This window comes from Mobula hypostoma, chromosome 21 (assembly GCF_963921235.1).
Source record: "Mobula hypostoma chromosome 21, sMobHyp1.1, whole genome shotgun sequence".
Lineage (NCBI taxonomy): Eukaryota > Metazoa > Chordata > Chondrichthyes > Myliobatiformes > Myliobatidae > Mobula > Mobula hypostoma.
Window position 1 is genome coordinate 12981166 of NC_086117.1, and position 24513 is coordinate 13005678.

Genomic DNA, 24513 nt, shown 5'->3' on the forward strand with positions numbered 1-24513 from the left:
AGAGAAAGCAGGATCTCCCAGTGGCCACACATTTTAATTCCACATCCCATTCCCATTCTGACATGTCTCTCCACGGCCTCCTCTACTGTAAAGATGAAGCCACACTCAGGTTGGAGGAACAACACCTTATATTCCGTCTGGGTAGCGTTACGTACCCCGTAACTGGGTTGCCAAACCAGCAGAAATGGATCACTCAGTTGGAGTCTGGATTACTAGAACTAAGAAAGTTTTATTAAAGAAACAAGCAACACAGTAATCGAAAGGATAATAAATGCAACAGTTCAGCAATGATAAACACACATGTACACAGAATTAAGATAACAGCATCAATCAAACTCTATCGTTGTCTAGGGGTAAATGACCAAATTTCAAAGTGACTCAAAGTTCAGTCCAGTTTAGTAGTTCAGTTCGCAGTAATCGTTGCCATGGCGATGGACAACGTGGGGGGAGAGAGAGAGAGAAAACGGGAACAACTGATCATTCAGACACGGCTTCACTCACAGACCGGCGATATGGCTCACAAGCAGCTTTTGGGCGGGTCCTTGGTGATGTCACCTGAGGTCACCGACTGTGACCCCTCCTCCAGATGCAGTCGATCCTCTGCAGTGAACCCGGCACCCAGGCAAGGGCGGACACACACCGGGTTCCCGCTGATCGTACCTTTCCACCCTGGCCGTTGTCTGGTACTTCCCACCGACTCGTGAGAGGCATACCGCTTCCAGGGTCTCGTTACCTCGGGTGGCGTGTGTGTGTCCTGCCTTAGCGAACTGGTCCCTTTTTATCCCCCTGCTGGGGTATCGCCTGTCCATCACTTCAAACAATTCAAGGTTCAAAGGGGGGAGCCGCTCCAGACAGCTCTCTCTCCCCCGTCCCTTCATTACACATCTCCAGACGCTGCTCCATTGTTCCTTATCTCTCCTTCCCCTGGGGACAGGTGGCAGACCACTTGCTGATGTCACTGATGCTAACCCAGGCCAGCAAACAACTTAATTTTATGTGTATTCTCGTCACACTTCCCCCCTTTTAAAGATTTTTACCGGGAGGTAAAAATTATAAACATGACTACATTATTTGATACACACACAAATATACATCTTTATCAGTTATTTGGCTAACACAGCGAGTTTGAACTTGTCAACACCTTGACAGACAGTCATCGCATTTTCTGTTCCTTTTACACGTGTTATTAATAATCCCTTAGACCAGGCTCCAACTCAGCAAACTTCATAGTGGCCAAAAACACTGATGAATTGCGATCAATGTAACCTCTCATTTGGCTTTGTTCCGGACCACAATAACAAGGGTCGTCCCATTCCGACTCAGTTTTCTCTCGCAAGGGCTTAGTAGGAGGGGGACGGGTATTGACCGCAGAGTTATTGCAAAACTTCCTGCAGTACCCCACCATCTCCAAGAGCCTTCTGAGGGCCCTCTTGTCTGTCAGGGTTGGGAGGTCAGCGATAGCCTGCACTGTAGCTTGCATCGCTGCCAGCTGCCCCTGCGTCACCCCAGTTCCCAGGTAAGTGACCCTCGTGTGGCCGAATTCATTTTTTTCAAGGTTCACTATCAAGCTGGCTTCAGACAGCCGTATTAAATTGCCAATACACACCTCTGTGTTCATCAGCCCTTTAGTCACTGAATTACTCATTATATATGGGTGTTGTTTACTAGGCTAACCTATTGTAACAGACATCACCCAACGCCCCAGTTCTTTGCATTGCCTCGGGACAATCAAACACACGGGTGCGAGTCGTTTAATTACTTCTTCTAAAGATTCGCTTTGTTCGGGGATTAAGGGAGAGACCTTATCAGTAGACCTGGCCAAAACAATAGCCTTCTCCCATCTGATCGATCCCATACTAATCTTTTCAAAATGGTTTTTTTCTCTTATCAGGGGGCCCCTAGCTTCATTGATTTCCACGCTAACACCGACTGGGTTTGTTAGCATATCAAAAGCCTGTGACCGTCTCAGTTCGCGTCGATCGTGATCAATAACATTCTTCCCCCTGGGCAGCCGGTACATCTCTTTCACGATTCCACTAACTGTTTCCTCCAGCACCGCAAAATGTCCACCGGGGGGGTACCTCGTGGGCCATGTTAAAAACCTCATCCCCATAACTCTTTTGCACCACCCCCCACTCCTCATCTGCGGGTACTGTACTTGATTTCCCTTTTTTCCTTAGCACTTCGTCCTCCGCACAATAGCCTACTAGTTCCCTTGTTAAAGCTGTGTCAGAGAGAACTGTCTCTGCCGAAACCCTCAGCCCCTCGTCTCGCTCCTGCGTCTGCACAAATTCTTTCCTGGCTACTGCTACGTCTGTCCCAGCTCCCTCACTGCCTCTTGTCTCACTACTCTCTTTCTTGTACAAGGCTGGCAGAAATGTCTCAGCTAAATTTACTACTGCGGTCCCGTGATGAACCTGTGAGTCCATGGGCGGGGCCTCAATGCTGGCAGGCTGACCTGTCAATCTCACGACTGGGAACACGATTCCCCCGGCGATGTCCTTACCGAGCAAGACTTCCACGCCTTTCATCGGTAATTCGAACCTCACCCCGATCGTGACTAGTCCAGAGACCAGGTTGCTTTGTAAGTGTATCTGGTGCAAAGGGACTGACTCTGTCCCTTCCCCAACACCTTTGACCTCTACCTCCCCAGTCTGGGTCTCTGAGCTAAACTCTAATACACTCTTCAGTATTAGTGACTGACACGCTCCCGTGTCTCTCCAGATCCGCACTGGAACTGGTTTTAACCCCTCCTTCACTGACACCAGTCCGGCCGAGATAAACCTCTCGCGCCCTTCCTGGACTTTTTCAGACCTGTCCTTCCCTAGCAGTTCGCTTAACAGCTCGATACAGCCATTCAAAATTTCCGCTTTTCCTTTCCCCGTCTCCTTCCTTGGGGCAAAGCACCTGGACGCAAAGTGTCCGGCTTTCCCACAATTATAACAGACGACCCCAGGAGACTTCCTACCAGACTGCTCCCGGTCTACCTTATCCTTTTCACTAGTCCCCGGCTTACTTTCTGACTTTTCCGGCGGACTCTCCCTGCCGTCCTGACTACCCTTCTGGTAGCCTTTACTCGGGGCAAACTTCATTTTATGTGTCAACGCATACTCATCCGCTAACTTAGCAGTTGCGGCTAATGTGGCTGCCTCTTTCTCATCGAGGTAGGGTCTCATACCCTCAGGGACACCACCTTTAAACTGCTCAATCAGGATCAGCTGCAGCAGTCTGTCATAATCCCCCTCTACCCCCTTCGAGGCGCACCAATGCTCACAATATGTCTGCATCTCACGGGCAAACTCCAAATACGTGCGGTCCCACCGCTTCCTCGCATTCCGGAACCTCTGCCGGTATGCCTCCGGGACCAACTCATAAATCCTGAGGATGGCCTCTTTCACCACCTCATACCTCTGGGCATCTTCCGCGGACAAACCTGAGTAAGCTTCTTGGGCTTTCCCTTTCAGTACACTCTGAAGTAAAACAACCCACTTATCCCTCGGCCAGTCCTGACTTATAGCCACTTTTTCGAAGTGGAGAAAGTACCGATCCACGTCGGTATCGTCAAATGGGGGAACCAGCCTAACCTCCTGGGTCGCCCGGAACCCTCCACCTTGGTTTGGCACGAGCCCCTGCTCGGCCCTTATCTTTAACTTCTCCAGCTCAAATTCCCTTTCCCTCTGTTTCTCCTCTCTCTCCATCTGTCTGTCCCTCTCTTTCTCGTCGTGTTCTAACTGCCGTACCCGGAACTCGTGCTGGAGTCTCAGTTTTTCAAGCTGTACCTGTACCGCGTCTCCAGCAGGTTTTTCAATAGACACCACCCCCAGCTCACCTTGGGGAAACACACCTTTAGATACATAGTGCTCTACAATAGCTCTGTGTATCTCCTCTCTCCTCATTGTCAACTTCACCTTAGCAAGATTCAACCGTTTGGCCACAGCTATCAATTCCGATTTCCTGGCATCCTCTAATGCCTCCAAGGTCGGCGCCTTTATAAATTCCTCAGCCTCCATTTCTGCTGTTTGTCTTTTCTTTCTTTCGGGAATTTTAACCCAATCAATTTACTCCGTCCCAAATTTAGCGTTCAAAATCCCGGACGAGCCCCCACTTATGTTACGTACCTCGTAACTGGGTTGCCAAACCAGCAGAAATGGATCACTCAGTTGGAGTCTGGATTACTAGAACTAAGAAAGTTTTATTAAAGAAACAAGCAACACAGTAATTGAAAGGATAATAAATGCAACAGTTCAGCAATGATAAACACACATGTGCACAGAATTAAGATAACAGCATCAATCAAGCTCTATCGTTGTCTAGGGGTAAATGACCAAATTTCAATGTGACTCAAAGTTCAGTCCAGTTCAGTTCGCAGTAATCGTTGCCATGGCGATGGACAACGTGGGGGGAGAGAGAGAGAGAACAGGAACAACTGATCATTCAGACACGGCTTCACTCACAGACCGGCGATATGGCTCACAAGTAGCTTTTGGGCAGGTCCTTGGTGATGTCACCTGAGGTCACCGACTGTGACCCCTCCTCCAGATGCGGTCGATCCTCTGCAGTGAACCCGGCACCCAGGCAAGGGCGGACACACACCGGGTTCCCGCTGATCGTACCTTTCCACCCTGGCCGTTGTCTGGTACTTCCCACCGACTCGTGAGAGGCGTACCGCTTCCAGGGTCTCGTTACCTCGGGTGGCGTGTGTGTGTCCTGCCTTAGCGAACCGGTCCCTTTTTATCCCCCTGCTGGGGTATCGCCTGTCCATCACTTCAAACAGTTCAAGGTTCAAAGGGGGGAGCCGCTCCAGACAGCTCTTTCTCCCCCGTCTCTTCATTACACATCTCCAGACGCTGCTCCATTGTTCCTTATCTCTCCTTCCCCTGGGGACAGGTGGCAGACCACTTGCTGATGTCACTGATGCTAACCCAGGCCAGCAAACATCTTAATTTTATGTGTATTCTCGTCACAGTAGCCTCCAACCTGATGGCATTAACATCGACTCTCTAACTTCCGCTAATGCCCCACCTCCCCCTCGTACCCCATCTGTTACTTATTTTTATACACACATTCTTTCTCTCACTCTCCTTTTTCTCCCTCTGTCCCTCTGAATATACCCCTTGCCCATCCTCTGGGTCCCCCCCACCTTGTCTTTCTTCCCGGACCTCCTGTCCCATGATCCTCTCTTATCCCTTTTGCCTATCACCTGTCCAGCTCTTGGCTCCATCCCTCCCCCTCCTGTCTTCTATCATTTTGGATCTCCCCCTCCCCCTCCAACTTTCAAATCCCTTACTCACTCTTCCTTCAGTTAGTCCTGACGAAGGGTCTCGGCCTGAAACGTCGACTGCACCTCTTCCTAGAGATGCTGCCTGGCCTGCTGCATTCACCAGCAACTTTTATGTGTGTTGCTTGAATTTCCAGCATCTGCAGAATTCCTGTTGTCTGCTGAGTTCTCCAGTATTTTGTGTGTGTTGCAAGAGTTTTGGATCAAACCTGGTGCAGGATACCCCATTGCACCATTTCTCTTTCTCTTATGATAATGTAACCCTGTGGAGTCCAATGGTAGAGTAAACGGAAGGAATAAACCCTCTGGATATGTCTTTTTCTTTCAAGGATTCAGACAACGCTTGCAGGCCTAACATGATATCCTCATGTTTCTTGTCATCCTGCCCATTTTTTAATATTCTGGGGTTTCTCCCCAACGTTAACTAATGTCGTATTCCATTGCATGTCCACAAGCAGATGGATTTGTACAATTTATGCATTCTTAAAGTTTCAGTGATAACAAAGAATATACTATTGCCAGTATAGTTTGTTGCCAGCACATGATGTTATTGTTAAAAGAAAATTTAAGTTTTATTTGTAGCTTACAAGTTCTGTTTTTAGATACTATTAGTAAAGGACGATTCAATTTCCAGCGCACTGCAAAAATTTTTCTTTTGAATCTCCAATTCAGTGAGCAACATTATAGAAACATGAGTTGCATGCAGACTATTATTTTACCAATTAACTTCTTAAAATTATTTTCATTTTTGTAGATTCCTTTGTCGAAGCCAAATATCATTTTTTTCCTTTGACAAAATCATTAAGGGTTAGGGTTAGCCTCAGATAAATATCTATAACTTGAGTGTTTATGAACATTGACAGTCAATGTAACCTTTAGCATCGGTGCCATGTAAGGGAATTGCAAGTGAGCATGATCCTTTCATTACCCTGTCTTTGGACACAATTTTTACTAAGGACTATTTCATATGAGGGGCTGCTACTAACATTACAGAATCTGTGAGGATCTGCCTTCTCATTGGAGCATCTAGATAGTACTGACTGAAATTGTCAAATGCAAGGGACAAGTCACAGTGAAGACTAGTATTGGTCATGGGGCATGAGCAGTGAGGGTTGTGTGTTTGAGGTAGATGAGATAGAAGGGTCTATCAGGAAGAAGATGGTTACCATTTATTTTACAGCAAAAACCCAGGTAAGAATAAACCCCTTTTAAATAATTCTTTCACAAAACCTCAGGTCTTTGGTTAAGACCCGTTTAAATATACAGTCTGTCTGTACAATACAATTTTACACATGTTCTTTGGTGGTATGAAATGATATGATAAACATCCAAATGTGCACAACAAGAACACTCTGTGCTTAACAGTCTGAGTTTTGATATCCTTTTGCTTTGCATATGAAATTATTTCTGGATTATAGAACCATAGATGATGAAAATGTTTACCAAAATATGATTGGAATGAGCAACAGTACTGGAGGAATTGGAACTAATTGTGATATCCATGTCCCATTCCCATTCCGTTATGTTAGTCCATGGCCTCCTGTACTGTCCAGATGAAGCCACACTCAGGTTGGAGGAACAGCACCTTATATTCCGTCTGGGTGGCCTCCAACCTGATGGCGTGAACATTGATTTCTCTAACTTCCGTTAACGCCCCTCCTCCCTTTCTTACCCCATCACCAATTATTTATTTATTTATTTCCCTTCTCTCTTTCCCTCTCACAATAACTCCTTGCTTGTTCTCCATCTTCCTCAGGTGCTTCCCTCCCCCTTTCTTTCTTCCAAGGCCTTCCGTCCTATGATACTCCCCTTTCTCCAGCCTTGTATACCTTTTGCCAATCAACTTCCCAGCTCTTAGCTTCATCCCTCCCCCTCCCACTTCCAAATCTCTTACTATCTCTTTTTTCCGTTAGTCCTGATGAAGGGTCTCGACCCGAAACGTCGACTGTACTTCTTCCTACAGATGCTGCCTGGCCTGCTGCGTTCCACCAGCATTTTGTGTGTGTTGCGTGATATCCAAAGTAGTGGTTTTAGTTTTCTTGATTTCAAAATAGAAGAAACTCTAATTTGTTAATAAGCTATTTATTAGAAGATACTCTGATAGCACAGAAATGGGAATAAGTGTAGGGATTCATGTCTCCTTCACTTTTAAGAATAAAGCTATCTAGTTTTCTTTAAACTGAGGAAAATAATAGAAATAACTATAAGCATCATCACATAATGAAAACTGGGAACTTTGCATCTTTAAAATTTGCACTGCTTACAACTTCAGTCATTGATAGATATTTGAAAATCTATAATTAGTAAATGAACCTTGTGATGTTAATTTCAACTATTTTGCCACATAGGTACGTTTGTCAAAAGAAAATGATTCTTCTTGGAAACCCACCTTCATTGTGAAGCCAGATGGAGGATCTCAAGGTGATGGAATCTACCTTATTAAGGATTCTAGTGATATCCGAATGTTGAGCAACCTCCATAGCAAGCCAGCTGTGGTGCAAGAATACATCAACAAGCCATTTCTGATCGACAGATTGAAATTTGACATTCGATTGTATGTCTTACTCAAATCAATTGATCCTTTGGAGATCTACATAGCAAAAGATGGATTGTCTAGGTTCTGTACTGAGCCTTACCAGGAGCCTAACAGCAAAAATTTTCATCGTGTATTTATGCATTTAACAAACTATTCTCTGAATGTCCATAGTGGAAAATTTGTCCATTCTGACAATGTAAACACAGGAAGTAAAAGAACTTTCTCAAGTATTCTGGCTAAGCTCTCTCTCAGGGGCTATGATGTGAAGAAAATATGGTCAGATATTATTACATTAGTGATCAGGTCTATTATTGCACTGATTCCTGAATTAAAAGTTTACCATCAAATATATATTCCTCCAGGAAAGCCTGGGCCTACTTGTTTCCAGGTTAGTATAATCTTTTACATATTCTAGTAATATTATATTTTAGCTCAAAAATTATTTTGTTTAATTTAATGTGTTTATTTCTATGACATAGTCTTTTTAAAGTTTTTTTTCCCTATATAGCAAGTAATATTTACCCGTACAAGGTAATGTCATCTCCAACAAGAGAAGCTAAGCACATACCATTGTCATTCAATAGCATTACCATAACCAATTTTTACAATAACATATTCCTTGGGGATCTCCATTTTCTAGAAACTCAACTGGACTAATCATATATTTACAAATGAACATCCAAAGCAAAGAATCTTGCTGTAATCTTCAAGCATTCCCGCCATCTAGAAGGCACAAGTCATGAATAAGACCATAAGACATAGGAGCAGAATTAGACCATCTGGCCCATCAAGTCTACTCCGCCATTCAGTCATGGCTGATCCTTTTTTTTTCTCCTCCTCAACCCCAGTTGCCGGCCTTCTCCCTGTAACCTTTGATGCTGTGTCCAAACAAGAACCTTCAATCTCTGCCTTAAATACACCCAACAATCTGGCCTCCACAGCCGCATGTGGCAACAAATTCCACAAATTCACCACCCTTTGGCTAAAGAAATTTCTCCACATCTCTGTTTAGGAAGGGCGCCCCTCCATCCTGAAGCTGTACCCTCTTGTCCTAGACTCTCCCTCCATGGGGAAACATCCTTTCCACATCTACTCTGTCTATGCCTTTCAATATTTGAAAAGTTTCAATGAGATCACCCCACATCCTTCTGAATTCCAGTGAGTACAGACCCAGAGCCATCAAACGTTCCTCATATGATAACCCTTTCATTCCTGGAATCATCCTTGTGAACCACCTCAGGACCCTCTCCAGAGCCAGCACATCTTTTCTAAGATGAAGGGCCTAAAACTATTCACAATACTCAAGGTGAGGCTTCACCAGTGCCTTATAAAACCTCAGCATCACATCCTTGCTCTTGTATTCCAGACGTCTTGAAATGAATGCTAACATGGCATTTGCCTTCCTCACCACCGACTCGACCTGCAAGTTAACCTTTAGAGTGTGCTACACAAGGACTCCCAAGTCCCTTTGCATCTTTCCATCATGTGATTGACTATCTTTCATATGCTGAGATGTATCTCCAGTGATATTCAAGGAACTCAAATCCCATTCAGGACATAGGAGTCCAATAGATTGGTATCCCTACTTCCTGATGTTGCCAACATCTCCATAGTTCAGTTTGACTGCAGAAGAATCTTATCTGAAGGTCCAACAAGATAGAAGGCTCTATGCTAAGTGGTGATCTTTGTATTTGCTGGGCAGTGATGGAGCACTCATTGAGACACATTTCCTATTTTAAAACTCCTTTTCAATGAAATATTTCCCCTCACTGGAAAAATTGATTGCACCCCTTTCCTCCAAATATTGACCTTCAGCCAGGCACAAAAATTTAAAATTTTTGTTCATAAACCAAATAAAATTAGATTTCCACCCAATAGCAGTTCATCATTGCTACATCACACTTTTGCTAGAAGTATCCATAAGAGATTAGGGGTGCCTTTAATTACTAGCCAAAGGAAGTCTGTTGTATATCCAGTTAATAACCGTATAACAATTACAGCACGGAAACAGGCCATCTCAGCCCTTCTAGTCCGTGCCGAACGCCTGCTCTCACCTAGTCCCACCGACGTGCATTCAGCCCATAACCCTCTATTCCTTTCCTGTCCATATATCTATCCAATTTAACTTTAAACGACAACATCGTACCTGCCTCAACCACTTCTGCTGGAAGCTCGTTCCACACAGCTACCACTCTCTGAGTAAAGAAGTTCCCCCTCATGTTACCCCTAAACTTTTGCCCTTTAACTCTCAACTCATGTCCTCTTGTTTGAATCTCCCCCATTCTCAATGGAAAAGGCCTATCCACGTCAACTCTATCAATCCCCCTCAAAAGGCCTATCCACATCAACTCTATCAATCCCCCTCATAATTTTAAACACCTCTATCAAGTCCCCTCTCAACCTTCTACGCTCCAAAGAATAAAGACCTAACTTGTTCAACCTTTCTCTGTAACTTAGGAGATGAAACCCAGGCAACATTTTAGTAAACATCCTCTGTACTCTCTCAATTTTATTGACATCTTTCCTATAATTCGGTGACCAGAACTGTACACAATACTCCAGATTTGGCCTTACCAATGCCTTATACAATTTCGACATTACATCCCAACTCCTATACTCAATGCTCTGATTAATAAAGGCCAGCATACCAAAAGCTTTCTTCACCACCCTATCCACATGAGATTCCACCTTCAGGGAACTATGCACCATTATTCCTAGATCCCTCTGTTCTACAGCATTCTTCAATGCCCTACCATTTATCATGTATGTCCTATTTTGATTAGTCCTACCAAAATGTAGCACCTCACATTTTTCAGCATTAAACTCCATCTGCCATCTTTCAACCCACTCTTCTAACTGGCCTAAATCTCTCTGCAAGCTTTGAAAACCTACTTCATCATCCACAATGCCACCTATCTTAGTATCATCTGCATACTTACTCATGCAATTAACCACTCTATCATCCAGATCATTAATATATATGACAACATTGGACCCACTACAAATCCCTGAGGCACACTGCTACACACCGTCTTCCAATCTGACTCACAGTTATCCACCACTACTCTCTGGCGTCTCCCATCTAGCCACTGTTGAATCCATTTTACTACTTCCATATTAATGCCTAACGATTGAACCTTCCTAACTAGCCTTCCACGTGGACCCTTGTCAAAGGCCTTACTGAAGTCCATATAAACAACATCCACCGCTTTACCCTCGTCAACTTTCTTAGTAACCTCATCAAAAAATTCAATAAGATTTGTCAAACATGACCTTCCACGCACAAATCCATGTTGACTGTTCCTAATCAGACCCCGTCTATCCAGATAATTATATATACCATCTCTAAGAATACTTTCCATCAATTTACCCACCACTGACGTCAAACTCACAGGCCAATGGAACCACATGAGCAATATGCCAATTCTCTGGCACCATCCCCGTTTCTAATGACATTTGAAATATTTCTGTCAGAGCCCCTGTTATTTCCACACTAACTTCCCTCAAGGTCCTAGGGAATATCTTGTCCGGACCCGGAGACTTATCCACTTTTATATTCCTTAAAAGTGCCAGTACTTCCTCTTCTTTAATTGTCATACTTTCCATAATTACCCTTCTTGTTTCCTTTACCTTACACAATTCAATATCCTTCTCCTTCGTGAATACCGAAGAAAAGAAATTGCTCAAAATCACCCCCATCTCTTTTGGCTCTGCACGTAGCCATCCACTCTGATTCTCCAAGGGACCAATTTTATCCCTAACTATCCTTTTGCCACTAACATAACTGTAGAAACCCTTTGGATTTATTTTCACCTTACTTGCCAAAGCAGCCTCGTATCTCCTTTTAGCTTTTCTAATTTCTTTCTTAAGGTTCTTTTTACATTCTTTATATTCCTCAAGCACCTCATTAACTCCAACCTGCCTATATTTATTGAAGATCCCTCTCTTTTTCCGAACCAAGTTTCCAATATCCCTTGAAAACCATGGCTCTCTCAAACTTTTAACCTTTCCTTTCAACCTAACAGGAACATAAAGATTCTGAACCCTCAAAATTTCACCTTTAAATGACCTCCATTTCTCTATTACATCCTTCCCATTAAAACAAATTGTCCCAATCCACTCCTTCTAAATCCTTTCGCATCTCCTCAAAGTTAGCCTTTCTCCAATCAAAAATCTCAATCCTAGGTCCAGTCCTATCCTTCTCCATAATTACACTGAAACTAATGGTATTGTGATCACTGGACCCGAAGTGCTCCCCAACACATACCTCCGTCACCTGCCCTATCTCATTCCCTAACAGGAGATCCAACACTGCCCCTTCTCTAGTTGGTACCTCTATGTATTGTTCCAAAATATTATTTTGCACACATTTGACAACTCCAAACCATCCTGCCCTTTTACAGAATGGGCTTCCCAGTCTATGTGTGGAAAATTAAAATCTCCCACAATCACAACCTTGTGCTTACTACAAATATCTGCTATCTCCTTACAAATTTGCTCCTCCAGTTCTCGGTCCCCATTAGGTGGTCTATAATACACCCCTATGAGCGTCACAACACCTTTCCTATTCCTCAATTCCACCCAACTAGCCTCCCTAGACGAGTCTACTAACCTATCCTGCCAGAGCACTGCTGTTATATATTCTCTGACAAGCAATGCAAAACCTCCCCCTCTTGCCCCTCCTATTCTATCACACCTGAAGCAACGAAATCCTGGAATATTTAGTTGCCAATCACACCCCTCCTGCAACCACGTTTCACTAATAGCTACAACATCATATTTCCAGGTATCAATCCATGCTCTAAGCTCATCCACTTTTCTTACAATGCTCCTAGCATTAAAATAGATGCATCTTAGAAACTTTCCTCCTCCCCCTCTCTATTTATCCTTAATGGAGCAAACAACTTTGTTATCTTTTTCTTCCTTTTCCCCTACATCTTTGGTCTGATTGCTCCCGATCTCTGTCCCCTACCTATCCTCCCTCATACACCGCCTACCTGCCTTCTCCATTTGTGAACCAACCTCCCCTCGCCTAGTCTCCTTAATTTGATTCCCTTCCCCCAACCATTCTAGTTTAAAGTCACCTCAGTAGCCCTCGCAAATCTCCCCGCCAGGATATTGGTCCCCCTAGGATTCAAGCGAAACCCATCCTTTTTGTACAGGTCACACCTGCGCCAATAGAGGTCCCAATGATCCAAAAACTTGAATCCCTGCCCCCTGCTCCAATCCCTCAGCCACACATTTATCCTACATCTCATTACATTCCTACTCTCACTGTTGCGTGGCACAGGCAGTAATCCCGAGATTACTACCTTTGCGGTCCTTTTTCTCAACTCCCTTCCTAACTCCCTATATTCTTCTTTCAGGACTTCTCCCCTTTTCCAACCTATGTCATTGGTACCTGTATGTACCACGGCCTCTGGCTCTTCTCCCTCCCACTTCAGGATCTCTTGGAGACGATCAGAAATATCCCGGACCCTGACACCAGGGAGGCAAACTACCATCCGGGTCTTCGGACTGCGTCCACAGAATCATCTATCTGACCCCCTAACTATTGAGTCTCCTATTACTACTACCCTCCTCTTCCGTTCCCTACCCTTCTTAGCTACAGGGCCGGACTCTGTGCCAGAGGCATGGCCAGTGTTGCTTCCCCCAGGTATGCTATCCCCCCCCAACAGTACTCAAACAGGAGTACTTATTGTCAAGCGGCACAGTCACAGCCACAGGTGTACTCTCTATTACCTGACTCTTCCTATTCCCCCTCCTAACCGTGACCCACTTGTCCGCCTCCCTTGGCCCTGGTATGACCACCTGCCTGTAACTCCTCTCTATCAACTCCTCACTCTCCCTGACCAGACGAAGGTCATCGAGCTGCAGCTCCAGTTTCCTAACGCTGTCTCTTAGTAGCTGCATCTCAACGCACCTGGCACAGATGTGGACGTCCGGGAAGCTGGGAGACTCCACGACCTCCCACATCCGGCACTGAGAACAACAAGCTGCCGTCACACTCATACTTCCCCTTCTCCTCAAATAACAACAAAAAATGAATACCAAACCTTCCTCGTCTCGCCCGTTTCCGTCTAAGCCCGCTGAACCAAAGCCCTTAAGCCTTCACTCTGCTGCCCACTGTATAAGGCTGTGTTCCTTTTAAATCTTCCACGCTTCACTTCCTGACATCACACGCCTGCGCAGTCCCGCCTCTCTCAACGCCGATGAAAAAAACCAAAAAATTCGAAAAAGGCTTCCTCTGCACTCCCACTCCGATTCTCAGACTTCCTTCTCCGAATTAAACCAGAATCAGGATTTGTGTCCTTTTAAATCTTCTGCACTTCACTGCCCGACGTCACACGCCTGCGCAGTCCCACCTCTCTCAACGCTGATGGAAAGAAACCGAAAAATTCAAAAAAATGAATGCAGGAGGAAATATTGATAGCCTTAGAAAACTGTGCTCTTTGAGTACTTGGCTGTGATACTACATCCTGATTCTGATCACTTTTCATGCAGAATCCAGATGACTGCAATAATTCCATTGATATTGCTGTCAAAGAGAATTGACTCAACAATAAAAGCTTGCTTTTGCTCAATTTGCATTTTACCAGGAATATTTGGCTCCAGACCTCAATTATAACCTGTACTGTACAATAAAGCTGCATTCCAAGAGGTGAGGTGTAATCTATTGCATTTGATATTAAGGCAGCATTTATCCAATTATGGTATTAGGGCATCTTAGTTTGCAATGGGAAAAAATAGATAACAAAGGAGAAAGACTCTAATGGCAGGAATTGTACCACACCAATGAATGGTCGATGTTAATGGAAACTCTTCTTGTCAGTGTCGTAGCATCTTTGCAATTCTTCTGTATATTTCCCAATCATTTTAGATGCTTCATCTGTCACCTTACTTCCACCATAGAAGTAGGAGTGTTTTATGTTGATTGTGTAATATTCAAGTTCACTCAATTCCACAGAAAATGAACAACATCATGAGCCAAAGGTGGACAGCATTCAGGCATAGGCTGATAAATGGCAAGTAATATTCATCCATGCAAGGCAATACCTCTCGAAGAGAGTGGCTAAATACTTACCACTCTTATTCAATGTCATTACCATTATCAAGCTTCCCACTAACAACATCCTGGGGAAACTCCATTGACCACAAACTCAACTGGACTAGCCATGTATATACAAATGCACACCCATAGTAAAAATTCTTCCATTAGCTAAATTACCAGCTGATCTCCCAAGCATTTCCACCAGCTAGAAGGCACAAGTCAAGAATGTGATGAACTGTCTTTTATATGCCTAGATGTGTTTCCAGTAATATTCAAGGAACTTGAAACCATTCAGAGTAAAGGAGCCCAATAGACTGGCATCTCATGTACCACACAACATTCATTCACTCACTCCACCATGAACACACGAGATACAATTAGAACTATATGGTTCAATTAGGTTTGGTGTTTGCTATTTATTAATGATGTTATCAAATATAGCATTGTCATTTTTATTAAGCTTTTATATATTGTATATTGAAAAGGGAACTTTCCAATCCATCTCTAGAGTTGAGCCAATGGACTCATCATCTCATGTTCTCTATTTATTGCTTATTTATTTATTTATTTCTACAGCACTGTGCAAAAGTCTTAGGCACATGTACTGTATATAGCGAGGGTGCTTAAGACTTGTGCAGCACTATAGTCATTTTATGTATTGCATGTATTTTATGTATTACTGCTGTGACAAAAAAATCATGACATGTGAATGTTAATAAACCGGATTCTGATATGGGTCTGTATTGTGGACTAAGAGTGGGAATTGGGCAGGGAGAGGGGAAATCATGGTTGGGAAAAGGGGAAGGAAGTAGAAAGGGAACACGAAGCACCAGAGAGGCTTCCTGTAATGATCAATAAACCAATTGTTTGGAATCAAATGAACTTGCCTGTTGTCTTAGGGCTGGGTGCATCTGCACTCCCGCCCTGGCACTCCTCTGTCACCTGTCCCACACCCCTCTGGCAGTGCTTCACCCTTGCCATTCCCACCAACCTTTGTTCCCACCAGATGTACAAACTTGCTCTCCGCTGCACGTTGACAAGCACAGCACTGTTCAAAATGTCTTAGGCACCCTAGCTATATACATGTGCCTAAGACCTTTGCACACAGTTTGTCTTTTGCACACTGGTTGTCCGCTCTTTTGGTGTGGTCTTTCATTGATTCTATTATGGTTATTAGATTTATTGAATGTGCCCGCAAGAGAACAAATCTCAGAGTTGTATGTGGTGACATATAAGACCATAAAATATAGGTATAGGAGTATATAAGACATAGGAGGAGTATTAGGCCATTTAGCCCATCGAGTCTGCTCCACCATTTTATCATGGCTGATCTATTTCCCTCTCAGCCCCAACCTTCTGCCTTTTCCCTGTAACTCTTCATGCCCTGACTAATCAAGAACCTATCAATCTCTTCCTTAAGCGTACCCAATGACTTGGCCTCCACAGCCGCCTGTGGCAATGAATTCCACAGTTTCACCACTCTCTTGCTAAAGAAATTCCTCCTCATCTCTGTTCTAAATGAATATCCCTTTATTCTGAAGCTGTTTCCTCTGATTGTAGACTTCCACACTATAGGAGATATCCTCTCCACATCCAGTCTATCGTGGCCTTTCAACATTTGATAGGTTTCAATGTGATTCCCCCATCATTCTTTTGAATTCCAGTGAGTAAAGGCCCAAAGCTACCAAACGTTCCTCATATGATAAGCCTTTCAATCCCAGAATTATTTTTGAGAACCTCCTTGGAACCCTCTCCAATGTCAGCACATTCTTTCTTAGATAAGGTATCCAAAATGCTCTCAATACTCCAAGTGAGACCTCACCAGCGCCTTATAAAGCCTTACATCCTTGCTTTTATGTTCTAGTCCTCTCAAAATATGTACTTTGATAATAAAGTTACTTTGAGTTTTGAGATGTATGGCAATTCCTTCTATACTACAAACTGGCCTGATTCTTTATCTTTTGAAAGTCTGTCTTTTGTTTCTTTGAACTAGCTCTTTTCTTTTTAAACTGGGATTTTATATCTTATTAGGGTTATTGCTTCACCTTGAGCTACAAGCTTAGATCCCCAGTGTAATGGTTCAGATGATTTATTGAAATGTAATGACTATTTCTTATTGAACTTAATTTCTGTTTACATAGATATTAGGATTTGATATTCTCCTCATGAAAAACATGAAGCCTGTTTTATTGGAAGTGAACGCTAATCCTAGCATGAGAATAGAACATGAACAGGAGGTAAGCAGCTTCAAGCCAATCAGTATGCATGGTAAAATGGTTGTGATAAAACGCCACATTGATACATCAGGCACATACTATCTTGGTAGTTCTGTTATCCCATAAAATAAAAGCTTGGAGCAGCTTTTAGAGAAGATCTAAGTTGGTTATGATTTAATGATAATGAGAAATACTGTGAGATGTCTAGGCTTTCCCTCTGCTAGTTAACTATGATTAGTTTTTCTTTGTTCTTGCAAAATCAGGAAATGTGATAGCTTTTAAATACTACTTTTGCACACATGGTGCTGCAGTCTGTAAGCTGCTTTTCAGTCATGCACTTACTGAATTTCATTTTTGATGAGAGAGTTGGATAGAGTAGCCTCTTTCACATAAACCTCCATGTACCTACCTAAGTGCTTCTTAAACGATGCTACTGTACCTGCCTCAACCACTTCCTCTGGCAAATAATTCTATTTATTCATCACCCTCTATGTGGAAAAGTTGCCCTGCAGGACCCTTTTAAATTTTCCCCTTTCACCCTGAACTATACCCTGTAGATTTAGACTCCCCTATCCAGTAGAAAAGACTGTTACCATCCCCTTATCTATGCCTCTGATGTTCCAAGGAAAAAAGATCTAGATTGGCCAGCTTCTCACTGTAACTTCTAGTCTGCCAGCATCCACGTAAATCTTTTCTGTGTCCTTTCCAGTTTAACCACATCTTTTCTATAACGGTGACTAGAATTGTACACAGTACTCCAAGTGCAGCCTCACTAACAACGTGTATTACTGCAACATAATGTCCCAACTGGTTGATGCAAAATTTAAAGTAAAACAAAACAGCTTGCCACTTCTGGCATTCCATTTTGTTTCTGGTACTGAATGAACAGTGGTTCCTCTTTAGGCCAAGTGTCATACAGCTTATCGTCCTTGGTTTATTAATTTTTGATACACTCTTCAAGTCCTAGATTATAATATAACTTGATGAGTAGACATCTTTTATTGGCAACAGTGTAGGATGGCCATAATTTTGCTGAAAGTGTGAGTACAAAACTGTGGGAGACATTTCGTCCATTTGTAATTCAGAATCTGCTTTGTAATGTCTTATATGTTGTTTTGTGACAGCAAAGGCAAAAAATTACTAAAAATTTTCAAATAAATAGTGCAAAAGAAAGGAAATATGTAGAGTTCATGGCTATTATCATTCTGGAATCTAATGGCAGAGGAAAGAAGCTGTTCGTGAATCATTGAATATGGGTTTTTAGGCTCCTGTATCTCCTCCCCAATGGTAGTAATGAAAAGAGGACATCTCCTGGATGGTGGGTGTCCTTATTGATGGTTACCTCCTCCTTGGGGCACCGCCTCTTGAACATAGCCTCAATACCGGGGAGGGTTGTACTTATGATAGTGTTGGTTGAGTGTACAACCTTCTGCAGTCTCTTGTGATCCTGTGAATTGGAGCCTTCATACTAGGCTGTGATGCAACCAGTCAGAATGCTCTCCATTGTAAAGAATATTAAGGGCTTGGGTGACAAATTTGACCAAATCTCCTCAAACTCCTAATGAAATAGAGTCACTAGTGTGCCACCTTGGTAATTGCATCACTGTGTTGGGGTCAGACAAGTCCACTGAGATGATGACACCCAGGAACCTAAAGCTGCTCACTCTGAGGAATGATGTGTGTGTTCCTGACCTTCCCTTCTTTAAATCCACAATCAACTTCTTAAGCCTGTTGATGTTGAGTGCAAAGTTGTTGTTGCAACACAACTCAACCAACCAATCTATCTTCCTCCTATAAGCCTCCTCGTCGCCATTTGAGATTTTACCTACAGTAGTTTGTCATCTGCAATTTTATACCTGTGGTTAGCCACACTGTCATGTGTGTAGAGCAGTAGACCCTGAGAAGCAAACAAACTGAACTTGATCCCAAAGATCTTGGCTTGCACTGGAAAAAAAAGACAGAATTTAATTTATGAATGAAAACTAACTTATTTAAAGCAGGAGGCACTAGTAGTGATGCATTCATGAGTGGCACTGAAAAATATTAATGTCAGCCTGGTCTAGATTGCTGACTTTGCATGTTCCATCTACACAGATAGTTCCATTTCAGATGTATTTTTTCATACAATGAAGTTGGCTATTATCATTAGACACTGCTTTGTCTTTTTAGCTTTTTATTCAATTGAGGGTAGAGTAAAGAAAATTTAATGTTTTGTAAACATAATTCAGTTTTGCCTACAAATTAAAATATTACAAATATATGGTATAAATTATTTAAAAGTCAGGCAAAAAATGCAAGATTTTTTTTAAATTATGGTATTGTGCAAAGGTCTTAGGCACCCTAGATTTTTTATATGGTTTCAGATGGTATGGTCTGTACAGAACCCTGATCTCAACATCATCGAGGCTGTCTGGGATTACCTGGAAAGACAGAAGTGAGCGAGGCAGCCAAAGTCTATAGAAAAACTGTGCAAGTTCTCCAAGATGTTTGGAACAACCTACCAGTCAATCTTCTTATTAAACTACACGACAGTGACCTAAGAGAATTGATGCAGTTTGAAAGGCAAGGGTGGTCACACCAAATATTGATTTGATTTAGTTTTTTATTGTTTATTATTTTTATAGTATTTTTTGATATTTAGAAACTTTTTGTTTCATTATTTTTGAAAGCATCTTCACTTTACAGAATTTTTTTAATGTGTGCTTAAGACTTTTGCACAATACTGTCTTTTCAATTGATAGCTGAAGTTCAGTGAGAGGACTTACTCCTCTCCTTTATTTTTGTGTTTTCTTTTAGTTCACAGTAGTATTCATCATTCTTAAAATATGCCACATGATGATTCTGAAATTTATAAGTAAATTAAAGAAATATTTATTCCTCATTTATTTCTCAAAAAAACTGCAATACTATGCACTTAAAATATTCATTTTTAACACATGCCCTGTTGCCTTGCAAACGATTGCAAAGATTGTGAAACTGCTGACAAGATTTCTGTCTACAAGTGCAGAAAATAGTAAGGATCATATAAAGTGTGGCATGTACTCTAATTACTAAGTAGAGATGTTATTCAGCTAGCTCATCACTTCCTATCACTGATCTTTTCTACCTGTTTTATTTGACTTTGGTTCATATTTAAAAAGAACAGAGGATTGCACGAACAAGGGTACTTAGCCATGTTATTGGAATGTTTCTGTCCATGGTTAGGTTAAACAAATTAATGTGGTAGAATGTTACACTGTATGTATATTCAAGCCATTGAGTGGTGGAGTATTATCAATTGTGCATTTCTAGTTCTGTTGATTGGGATTTCATAGAATCATAGAATAGTTGCAACATGGAAAGAGGCCATTTGGCCCATTATGTTATTACTTATTCTATATAAGAACAACTCTCCAATTCCACACACCAGATCTTTCTCCATGACCATGCAAATTTTTCTCAACCATGTATTTATACAGTTTTCTCTTGTAGGCCATGATGCCTCCACTAATTACCAATTACATGCTGTATTAAAAATTCTTCCTCATGTTGTTCTTAATTCTCTTCCCCTTTGTCTTATACCTTCCATATCTAGTCCTTGCCCCTCTATTAATTGGAAGAAATTTGTCATGAGCTAGTCAAAAATATCTGCAGTAAAGCTTTAGGGCTGGCTAAAAAATTTAGCCTATAGAGCCCAGTATCTATAGTCTACATTCTTAATCTCAATGACATATCTGAAGCAGCAAATTAAACATCTATCCAAGTTTCCATAAAAGGATTTAGTACATAATAGTTTGATTCTCAAATCATCATCAATAAGCAATGTCAGAATAATTAAATTATCAAACAAGTTAACATCTGAGGAGGAAGCTATGTGAATGTGCTTTGGACAACACCAATAGAATATTTTAAATATGAATGAGAATATTTTGTGAAATATATAAAATTCTGAGCTGAGCAGGAGGGATTTACTTTGGTTTAATCTTGCCTGTTGATAGGGTAGGACAAAGCAGCAAGAACATGTAATGGGGAATGATGTTCCACCCCTCCATTACACCATAAAAACAGAATTAATTTACTATTGCAATTCGTAAAGTGATGATTCTATAACTACAAAATTGGGTCTTTCAAAAGCTGATTTGGTATCCTTCATACTTATGCTGGTTTCCTTTAAATGTATATCCTATACTTTAATACATACTTCACCATGTAGAAATCAAAGTATATTCATGAAACTGTTAATTTTGAAATTTTACTTCACAGAATACACAGGAGCTGTTGCTATCTGATAAACATTTTTCTCAGATATGATGTGAGAAAAGCAGCACAAAACATTTAAAAGATTTGTAATGTCATGTGAGACTTACAAAGCTTATGCAGTGTGCAAACTGAAGTGTTGTTTATTTCACAGATTTCTCCAGGAGTGTTTGAATACGTTCCCAGTCCTGTGGATGAAGAAATTAAAGTGGCCGTCATTAGAGATACACTTCGTTTGGTAGATCCAACATTTAAAAAATACAACTACTATCAGTAAGTGCATTGTTTTATCTTGAATTTCCATTTTTCTCATCATCTGCTTCACATATATAACCTTGAGTGTACTGTAAGCTTTAAAAAAAAATGCTAGGCACAAAGGGTTCAAAATCTGTATCAGTAACAGTGTAATTTTCCATTCCTGACTCGTGCACTATGGCATCTTCATCTGCCTCTTCTCGACTCCATGTGTCTGGTGGCATCAGTACTGGAAGACTATCGTTATGCGGCTAAGGTCTCATGGCTGAAGGGAGAGTGGGGTATTCAATGGATTTATTGTTTTTAGCAGAGAAACCAGACATATTGAAGTCAGAAGTAGCAGTCTGTCACATGATCCTTCTACTCTTGCCATATCATTGGGACAGCGAATGGCACTGACTTCTGAGTATTTCTGAGCCAAGCTCTAAAATCGACAGAGCATGTTGTACAACAGATGTGAGGAGCTCAGGCTTTGTCTTGGTCGCCAATTTTACACCCAAAGTAGAGCTCATAGGCTTTCTTAATAAGAGGAGTCATGCTTCATCTTTGAGATTTAAGTGTATACTTGCCACAAATATAACAGGAAGTTGCAACAACTGTTGCAACATTGGCGAGACATTTTTCCAGCACAAATACTCTTGAAAATACAATTACTTTATTGTAACGAGTACACACAGTATGTTATGCGCATAGAGCATGTGCATTAATGTGATCGCAAACCGATATACATGTAAACGCAATGCATAGAATCGTGTGTGCATGGTGCTTTTATATCCGTTCTAAAACCTGTCCTGCCATGCAGCATCCACCCTGCCTAAGCATGCCCAGGCATGTCTGAAAAAGATGGAAAACTTTTCAGCTTACATTGTGGGCAACATTTTAATTGACTTAAATTATGATTTGAAATAATATAGACTATTTCCAAAAAAATAGTGCATGATAGGGAAATTTCCTGGTGATTTTCATGATCAGCAGCCCAAAATCCATGATACACTCAAAAGTATTGAGGAAGCAATGATACTTGTTCCCCATGCAGAAAGATGATGTTTGCATAGATACTGAAAGAATGTACGTATACTGTACATGTAAACTATCAGGATAACAGAGTTAGGACATTGCCCCTTCCTTGGTTTTGATGAACACTGATGCTCTATGTAGTGAATTTTCAATATCGGCTGTGTCTTTTGGTCAATTATTGAATTTGACACAGAGTGGGAATAAAGTAGAACAAAAATTACCTCAAATCAGGCCTGTGGATATTTAAATGCTCTATTTTACCATGACCAAGTGCAAATTTTCAACCTACTTAAAAAAAAAGTGAGTGCTAAGATGTATTGTAAAGCAGACACATCAGTCAAGCGATAAGGCTGTGAAGGCAGTCCCTGCGGTGATTATTATGGCTGTGATTCATAACATGCTTACCATTTTACCATTAGTGATCAGTTTAATGTCACAAGAGACTATTTAAAAGTTACTAAATGCATTAATCAAAGTGTTGTAAATCTCATTTCATCATTTTCTTTACAAATATGGCCACCATGATTGACAAAAGCAAATCCATGAGTACTATTTTAAGTTGAAATAGAAAAAGCTATAAAAATACACTGGCTCTAGGACTTTTCACTCATTTAATTTCAGATGCAATCCATCCAATTTGTACAGATCCTATCTTCGTCAGTAATGGACCCCGTATTTTGGAATTTTAATCCCATCCCTACTGCACTATTCCTTTTGCCATACATTCATCTGTTCCATTTTCCTTTCTCTATATCCTGGATTCATGTTAATGGCTGCCTGATTATTCCCCCCACTATAAAGTCTCACACCACTATTGTCCTTGGATTCTTGCCAATGTGCCATAATCTTGGCTTTAACTTGATTTCTCAGAGTTGCATGATGTATTGTCAAACATGGAGATACAACTTTAGAGTGAGAAACACTTTGAAGTTTCCTTGACCACCTACTTTCCACTGAATGACTTTCCTTAAGCTACAGCCTAACCATCTTTGGAAGTATGCTATCAACATAACTTTCAGCCTTGTAGTGCCTCTAGCTGCCCAACCCAGACACACTCCCTGAGAATGTTGACACTGAGATCTTAAGAAGTGTCTTGGAATTCCCATGTGCTACAAGCCCTACAACGCACTAAACTGAGCTCTCCTGCCATTTTTTGTATTTATATAGGATCACGCTCCTGAATCAAAATGGATAACTTCATTCATCTCAGTGCTGAACTATTCCACAACCTATAGACTCTACAACTCATGTTCTCAGTATTATTTATTTACTTTTCTTATTATTTGCATGATTTGTCCTATTTTATTTGGATATTTGTCAGTCTCTGTTATATGCTGCTTTTCATAAATTCTATTGTATTTCTTTATTTTCCTGTAAATACCTACAAGAAAACGAATCTCTGGTAGTATACGGTGGCATTTGTGTAATTTGATAATACATTTACTTTGAATTTGAATTTAAAATGTAATCTGGTCTCTGTGCTAACCCTTTATTTAAACTGTTAAAATAATGAAAACATTCTCCAACCACCCTGCCTGTCTGTGTCACACCATCTAACCAAAAGGCAGCATTGAGAAAATGACTTTGCTCCTCCTCATCAAATCTTGCACACTCCCCAACTCTCAGAGACTGCTGGACGGTAGGATTTGCATAAGAAAGTCATGTTTTGGTATTTCTGCCTCCCTTTTTATACATTCAAGCACGCTAGTTCACTCAGCTGAAATTAATTGATCTTGATTGAATAGGTCACAATTACATTATTATATTATATTTTATTATAGTAACTTACAAACTATTATTATCCATAATTTAAAAATAATTTTTCATTGCAAATTCTTAATTCTTAATTCTTTGTGTCAGGAAGTCTACACTTAAGTTTCTTACAAATTAAAAGAGGAGATTATTTTAATCAGAAATATTGCAC

At 41.4% G+C, this 24513-nt stretch overlaps 1 protein-coding gene across 1 annotated transcript in view; it reads left to right on the forward strand.

Annotated features, from left to right (window-relative positions):
* Window positions 1-24513, forward strand: part of ttll11 (tubulin tyrosine ligase-like family, member 11) — a 179457-nt gene that overhangs the window by 59892 nt on the left and 95052 nt on the right. Inside the window, exons 4-6 of the mRNA XM_063073437.1 lie at window positions 7627-8202; window positions 17007-17102; window positions 21472-21590. Of these exons, the coding sequence (XP_062929507.1) occupies window positions 7627-8202; window positions 17007-17102; window positions 21472-21590 (791 nt within the window). The remainder of the gene's footprint in view (window positions 1-7626; window positions 8203-17006; window positions 17103-21471; window positions 21591-24513) is intronic.